This window comes from Athene cunicularia (genome assembly GCF_003259725.1).
Source record: "Athene cunicularia isolate RWA chromosome 9 unlocalized genomic scaffold, athCun1 chr9_part1, whole genome shotgun sequence".
NCBI lineage: Eukaryota > Metazoa > Chordata > Aves > Strigiformes > Strigidae > Athene > Athene cunicularia.
Genome location: NW_020799110.1, coordinates 1,781,845 through 1,789,730, shown reverse-complemented (window position 1 = coordinate 1,789,730; position 7,886 = coordinate 1,781,845). Strand labels below are relative to the sequence as shown.

The window sequence follows — 7,886 nt, the reverse complement described above, 5'->3', positions numbered from 1 at the left end:
CCCCCCCGGGACGCTGCGCACCCATCGGCTCCCAGGGCCGCTGCCGGCGGCTCCCGCTGCCGTTCTGGGTTTCCTTCTGTAGGTGGAAGTATTGCAAAGCAGACCCGAGCATCCCCCCCCCGTGCACGCCCTGCACCCACGGCCACGCGGGCCCCAGCGCTCCCACGGCCCAGAAGCAAAGCGGGGGGACAACGGGGGGAGTGTGAGGTGTGATGACTTGGAACTCCCCAAAAGAGGGTCTGAAACAGGCCCGCGAGAAAAAAACCAGCCTGGGAGAGAGAAGGGATGGGGGGAGGAATGGCTCCAACGCTCCGAAGGGAATTGCGGTCATGGGGTGACTAATGGGGCGTCTGGAGTGGCGAAGTCGCCCGGACAGCACAGGATGGGGTGCGGCGGGGGGGGCTGTGGAGACAGGACAGTTTAGTTTCCAGGGCTGTCTGTCTGGTGAACAACCTCTGCTTCTATTTCTCTGTGATGCATATTAAGGTTGACACCCCCTGAATATGCAAATGAAGATTAACAAGATCATCCTAAGCGTGTTACCCCTCCCCAGCTGTGGGGTATGGCTGGGTGTGGGTCGACCCAGGGGATGGACCCAAGGAAAGTGGGTGTAAGCTGAGGGGGGAGAGGGGTGAAATGAGAAAGAAAGAAGGTGTGAAGGAATGAAGACGGATGAATCCCTGGTGAACTCAGACAGGACCAACGCAAGAATCCAGACTGGTGATCTCTATTTTTCTATTCTCTCTCTCTTTTCCCCCTTTTCCCTCACTACCCTTAAGTTACACAAGACATTCTATAGCACTTGCCAATTATCCTGTATCCAGTTAATACATCGTGGGGAACCAGTAACAGTCTGTGTGTGGACTCTCAGACTTGTCTCACCCTTGTCCACCCCGTTGGGGATTTACAAATCTAAACCACTTGTCTCCCTGTGTGTATTCAGAGTCCCTGGCCTTCACCTGCTGCACGCTGCAGAGCACAGGTCACCTCGGCCGCCACCGATGAAGTCTGATGGGACTCAGAGGCGTGCCATGATCGGGGCAGGCATTCCCCAAGGAAAAGGATTTCAGGTTGACTTTACCAAATCCCACCTTTATTTTTTCTGCTTCTAGCAAGAAGGGGGCTGAGACCCATCACCCAGCTCCCACCGCTCGGAGGCCCCCAGAGCCCCTCGCCCCTGGACGGGGCTGCCCGAGGGGGCTGTGTGTGGCTGAGCTCACCACGCGCCTGTTTCACGCTCATCAATATGTCATCATTTCAATTTGAAATCACACCGCCAACAGCGCTCAGGCATCCTCCAAAATCACATCACGAGCGCAGGCACATACGCAGCGATCCCCGAGGCTGATGCAGTCGCTGCAGTCAGAATTAATTACCGTACAAACACAGAGCGAGCGATACAATGAGAGGCTGTGTGTGAGATCTCATTAATGTATTAGTACAGAATATCGGAGGGAAAACACTGACTCTTGAAGCCAAGACACGTCCCATCGCTGCACTCAGCTGGCCCGTGCTGGGCCCTGGGGCTCAAGGGTTTGTACACACAACTCCTGCTCACCCCAGCCAAAATTTTGCCCCCCTGGGATGCCCAGGTGGGAGCGAGGGTCTGGGGCAGGGGGACAAGGACGTGCGCTGATGGCAGCAGAGCGTGGCGAGTGACGGCAGAGCACAATATCGCCTTGATGTTAAAAAAATTTAAAAAAGGTATGTATGGTGTTTGCTGAGTACCTGTGAAAGCAAAATACATCTTGCAGGGCTGTGGATAACTGGTGAGTGAGGCACGTGGGGTGAATGTGTCAGAGTGAAACCTGCGAGGGCTCTGCCTGCGCTAAGGACCGTGCCACTTCAGCTGTGCCTGGCTCGAAGCCTACCTCCTTTTAATTTGGTAGGGAAAAAAAAAAAAAAATCACATACAACTGCAACCTGAGCCTTTTTCCCCGAGGTCAGAACCGTTCATTTTGCCAAGTGCTGTGGCTTGGAGGGAGCCAAATAACCCAAGTGCACGTGCCGAGAGGGAGGGGAGGGTACGGCACAGCAGCGTTGCGGGGGTGCTGACCTGCTCATCCTTCCTCAAACAGCAGCGTGAAACGGCTCCGAAGCGCCGTCAGCCAGCAGCGATCAAAGAAATTGTATTTACTCACCAACTACTGCACAGCCGCTGTGTAAATATCATAAGGGCTTGACCAAGGTGGAATTATTGGACTGATACCGCTGATCCCTTCTGAGAGCGGTGATAGCCAAGCGAAGAACAGTCATGTAAAGAATAATGAAGTTCTCCTGTCTCCTGCGCGTTTCCGTGGTCTCACAAACCCTGTGGTTAAGGGGTTTCTGTGCTGCAGCAAACATCCGCGAGAGCGGAACGGAGGGTTGGTTTGCCAAAGCGGAGAGTTGATCCAGTTGAGGTGGTGCAGATCCTGGGCAGCCCAGTGGCACGTGCCCTGTGCTGATAAGGGATCAGGAGAGGAAAGCAGCAGCAAAACGATCTTAAGCCAAGGGAATTCACTGACGGGCTTGCACAGAGCCAGCCGCAGCCCTTCAGCGAGGGGGTGCAGCTTTCTGCGGTACCTGCGTGACTGAGGCTCCTCAGGTGCGCGCTGACTTAGCCAAGGCCGGGTACTCAAACGCCTTCTGCAGCCAGTCAGGTCCCACTTTAAGTGATTTAGAGGCTGGGAAGCTGAAGTTTTGTTCAAAGCCCATAGACTTTTGTACGCCACAATACCTCTGAGAATAAAAAGACCCACCCCAAACCTTAAACCTCTTACACTAATTGTCGACGTTTCCAAATTTACCTCCTGCTTGGCCCGACAGGACACGTCAGGCTGGTGACAGATAACTAAAGGAGAACAAACTGGAGGGGAAATGACCAGCTTTATCACAGGTGTCCCCTTCAAGAGAATAAAATACATGTTCTCTGGGTGAAGAGCATCCCCCTGCCTCCCTCCGCTTCCCCGCCGGGGGCCCTGAGCCCTGCGAGAGCCCAGCCCCAAGCAAGCACTCTCGGTATTTCAAGTTTTCATCCTCAGTGATTTTATAAACGAGTCGGACACTAAAGGATTACAGCACAGTAGTTTGCCATCAAGGAAACCGCAAGCAACAAACAAAGATGTTATCTCTAACATACGGTTCTTATTTGCGGGGATACGTCTGGTTACATTAATTGACACGATGTGGCTCAGGGCTGTTTTTTGTTTTATAACTTCTCGTGGGTTCCCCTGGCAACAGCAAAGCCGACGACACGGATACCAGAGCTGGAGACACAAAGGCAGGACCCAACACCCTTCCCCTCCGCCCCACACACGTCCTCAATCGCCAAGTGCAAGCGCTGGCCGCAGACACGGGCAGGCTTTGACCTTGCAACTGCGTTCTGTGGCGCTCCTTCGGCCAGTGAGCGCTGTGGGGAAACGTCTCCCCATCCACCCCCCCCGTATGTGGGAGCTTCTCAGGAGCTGTGCTGGGGGATTCCTGGGAAAACAGCCCCTGACATCCAGACAACTGCCTCTTTTAACCCCAGCCTAGAGGATGCTGCGCATCCTGCAATCACAGACTGGTCTGGGTGGGAAGGGACCTCAAAGCTCACCCAGTGCCACCCCCTGCCCCGGGCAGGGCCACCTTCCCCCAGCCCAGGTTGCCCAAAGCCCCGTCCAACCTGGCCTTGAACCCTTCCAGGGAGGGGGCAGCCACAGCTTCTCCAGCTGAACCCCCCAACTCTCCCAGCCTGTCCTCACAGGGGGGGGGCTCCAGCCCCCCCAGCATCTCCATGGCCTCCTCTGGCCCCGCTCCAGCAGGTCCGTGTCTAAGGAGTGATCAGCTGTAGCCTTAAAATGAGCACAATTACGTCCCAGAGCAGAGGTTGGAGAACTAATTAAATTAGTCATATTTGGAGAAATGCCCGAAGCACTTCAGTATCTGAAGAGAAAGTGGAAGCCACGACGACCTGGGCAGACCTTTGGGCTCGGCTGGCTGCAGTCAGGGCTTCTTAATCCACATTTAGATGCTGAAATAAAGCAGCCTGATTTTCAGAGAAGCGGAGCAGCTGTAACTTCTGGTCATTTCACTGAGCTCTGTAGAGAATTTATTTCTGAAAAACCAGTTAACTTCCATGTAGACACCTAAACAGGAATCTGGGACCCTGGCTTGGGGAGTGAGACTCCAACAGTTTTGGTTCACGTGTTGCCAGTGAAGGGAGGGTTACTAACAACTGCTCTGACACTAAGAGAATAATTTCTCACCTGAACCCCCACCCTGGCTCTGCTGCAAGCAGAGGTGGGCACAAGGGGTTTGGGATGTCCTGCTCGATAAGGAGATTGGCCCAGAAGAGGACAGGGTGACACAGCGACGGGGTGAGTAGGGGCAGAGTGCTTGTACACAAAATTCTCAGCGTAGAAAAACCTGAAAGAGAAACAACTGTTAATATGATACGAGAAAAGCAAATGATATGAGCAAGTCCTTTGCAAGGAACGGAAAGCAAAGGTGAAGGGTGAGGAAGCATCTTCTGGGCTTCCTCACCCAAGGGCCAACAGCGAGACGCTCGGCTTGGTGGGACGGGAGAGGGGCGGCAGGGAGGCATCAAACCCAGCACGGACACAAGGTGGGTTTCCAGCTTTTCAACTGGAAATTTCTATTTTCTCACCCTCCAACTTGAGTTGTCTGAAACGGTGTGGAGCAAACGAATTTGGAGAGTCTTCCAAGGAGAGATGATGTCTCCAAGAGCATGCTCCTTTCTCGAGTACCCAAGGGAGCTACTCGAAAAACATGCTGCTTTCCTCAGATCAAATGCTTTCATGTTGCTTCTTGCCTCGTCCTCACCTTTGTTTCTGGGGAAATAATGTGGACTTCCAGCCTTTATAGGGGAACGTTTTCATCTTGTAAAGCTAAAACCAGGTTGCAGACTCCGAGCACCTCCTGAGCTCAAAGGTTTATGAGTTTGTCAGGATAATGCGGGGAGGTGGAAAAGCACCAGCGCTGCGCCAGCCAGCGAGCCGTGTGACCTGCGAGGGCTGTCACAACAGCTTCGCGGCACCTTCTCCAGCTTCATTACATTTTTCTCATACTTTCCTCACCACGTTGCACCAGGAGGCTGGCAAGCGCCGCCAAGATACTCAATTGACCTTCAGACTCTCCTTCCACATGTAGAGACTTGTTAGGCAAAAAAGATAAAATCCGGTGGAAAGAGGAAAACAAACTCCCTCATTTTAACTGGGGGATGCTGCTTTCCCAGGCCTGACTTATCTTATTAAACTCACATTTGTCCAGCCCTGGGACTGAAAAACTCGTAGACAATTGATGAAAATTGCAGCAAATGAGCTCCCTTTGCACGATGTCCTGGAGGCGGCCGAGCCGAAGCGATAGCAGATGAATAAAGAGCAGGATGGCCTTTCGATGGCAGAGTCCCTCGCCTGGGAAAGCCTCGTCATTCCCGGGCTCAGCCCCTGGAATTGACCGGAGACAAAGAGCACACGCAGAGGGAGAGCCAGCCTCGGTTTTACTGAGTTAAAAAAAATACATGGCATAAAAGAGCATTCAGGCCACTGAACAAGGACCTGAGTGTGCGTCTGGGGGCACGTCTGAACATTCCACTGCAGGAGAATGGGGTGCAAATGAAAATTACCTGAGCTCACACTAAATCCTAAAGGTTTGCAAAGCGACCTGATGTCAGACTCCCTTTTTTATGCGGATTAGTAGGAGATTTAGTCACACAGATTGGCCTAAGATGGGGTTTGGAAGGTGTAAGGTAGGGACTGTGCAACGGGAATGGAGTGACACTGTGTTAACAACGTGACTGAAGTCTTCTCTATGTCCAAGTTGTCTACGGTGGGAAGGGAGAGGGTGTGAACAAGGAGACGTGGTGGTTGTTCACTGCACCTTGTTGAATTATACTTCTTCTGACTACCACAAGGCCAGAAATGAGTTCTCACCCCTAGAAGCGTTACTTTAAGTGAAGACCCCAACCCAGACGCTGAGGCTGTGCAGAGCTCAGGACAGGGCTGTGGGTGAGGAGCGCCAGCCCACGCGCTGGGTGTGCTGCTCCCGCTCCCCGCGTTACGGTGGTGACGAGGTGTAAGGCCCAGGAACCGTTTTCCCTGGGTCGGGCTAGGAGGGATCACTGGGGACCTTTGCCTTTCGGGATCTGTGCTGTAGTCTGGTTTCTCCTGCACATCTCCTTACCTCAGCCTCTTCTGGTTTTGCTCTCCCCCATTACTTACAGAGCTGTTTTTTTAGTCACAGAGTCACAGAACCATTCAGGCTGGAAAAGCCCCTCGGGATCATCGAGTCCAACCCTCAGCCCGACTCTGCAAAGTTCTCCCCTACCCCACATCCCCCACAGCTCATCCCAACGGCCCTGAAACCCCCCCAGGGATGGGGACTCCCCCCTCCCTGGGCAGCCTGTTCCACTCTCGGACCACTCTTGCTGGGAAATTTATTTTTTTTTCCATACAGATTTGTGTCTTGCTGGTGATCTCCCTATGGATCCTTCAGTGTCTAGCAAAAGGTGACCCATTTTGGGTCACGTTCCTATTTACACCGAAGCCTCTTTACCCAGTTCCTATTTACACCTAAGTCATTGCTGTAGATTTAATGTTTATGACACAAAACACGGATCGTGCTGTGCTCGTGGCGAGAGGATGTTCCGCAGACCTTCTGCAGGGCCCTACCCCCCCGCGGAGCCGCTATCTCCATCCCCGTGCCCGAGGCACCGCGGCTGCACCCACACATCATCCCCCCACGCCAAGGGCTGGCTCCTCGCGAGGTGGATGCACAGCAGGTTTGTAACATCCTCGCCCAAAGACAGCCAGAGGAAAGTATTTCTCTGAATTTCTCTGAATACTACGAATTCACAGAGAACCCCGGTCTTCAAGCAGCAACTTTTCACCCTTTCGTTTTACAGCACAGGAATGAAAAATCAAACGCTTCCTGTGTGCGATTTCAGCAGAGGAATTACCACCTCATTCTAGCTCCGGTAACTGCTTCCATTACCCTCAAAGGAGGTGCTGTTGCTATTTTTAAAAGGAGTCTACAAAAACCCCAAACCAAAAAAAGACATCGGCAAATATAAGGAAGTTGGCAACTGCTGGGCTCAGAGAGCACTGAGGCAATTCTGCTACTTGGTTACACCCACAGCACCCGTAAATCACTCTCCACATCTGACCTCTTTCTGGACACTTTTCAGCTGTTGCTGATGATCCTTTTTTTTTTTTTTTTTTTTAAAACGCACATGTGGTTCTTTGCTCAGTACTTTACGATGATTAAAATGACCACTCGGTCCTGGTAAAACAAAAGTTGCAGCTAGCACAAAGCTTCCCCTGCCCAGGAAACAGCTGGGTAAATGGATACTGAGACGGATTTCCATAAAAGCCGATGATTCATGAAAGCTGGTGCTCAGCAAAGCGGGGTCAGCTGCGGGTTCCTGAGGAGCCGCTTGTGCCGCAGACAGACCCCACCGCCCCGTCTGTTGTTACCCTCATGCCCACCCTCAGCATCCTCTGTGATTTTAGCAGAATAGCAGGAAATACAAAATACAGCGTTGGGGGATACGCTGCTTCTACATTTTCCGCTGCCAATTAAGTGCTTCTCAGCTGACTTGGACACGGGAGAAAAGTGACCTCGTAAGAGAGGGCAACCCATGTGTTGTTGATGCTTTCGGCTGGTTTATTTCTCAAGGACCTTACACTGACGAGGACGTTTGGACGGGGCAAAGAGCATGACCCGCAAAGCAACCCCGTCAGCCAAGGCAAACCTGCCGCACTTCCAGGGGCTCTTAAGGCTCCTCTCCGAGCGCCTCCGCGACCACCAGATTTCCTCACCCCCAGGTTCAAAGCAGGTACTTGCCAGCTGGGCGTTACTTCTTGTAGTAAAGTGGTGGTAGGCTGAAATAAATCACTTCCCGT

General features: G+C 52.7%; 1 protein-coding gene across 1 annotated transcript; it reads right to left on the bottom strand.

Annotated features, from left to right (window-relative positions):
• Window positions 1-1,736: 1,736 nt before the first annotated feature.
• LOC113483411 lies at window positions 1,737-5,414 on the bottom strand. Its single transcript, XM_026854946.1, has 5 exons — window positions 5,244-5,414; window positions 4,631-4,739; window positions 4,230-4,389; window positions 2,566-2,721; window positions 1,737-2,443 (listed from the first exon to the last, which is right to left on the bottom strand). Exons 1-5 carry the CDS (start codon window positions 5,412-5,414, stop codon window positions 2,170-2,172), a joined length of 870 nt encoding a protein of 289 aa, XP_026710747.1. The 3' UTR covers window positions 1,737-2,169.
• Between the last annotated feature and the right edge of the window lie 2,472 nt (window positions 5,415-7,886).

Coding starts and splice junctions, on each gene's coding strand:
- LOC113483411 (XM_026854946.1), bottom strand. CDS start 5,414: ATGACGAGGCTTTCCCAGGCGAGGGACTCTGCCATCGAAAGGCCATCC. Junction 4,390..4,630: donor CAGACAACTCAAGTTGGAGG/GTGAGAAAATAG, acceptor TTTCTCTTTCAG/GTTTTTCTACGCTGAGAATT. Junction 2,722..4,229: donor GAGCCAGGGTGGGGGTTCAG/GTGAGAAATTAT, acceptor TTTTATTCTCAG/AGGTATTGTGGCGTACAAAA.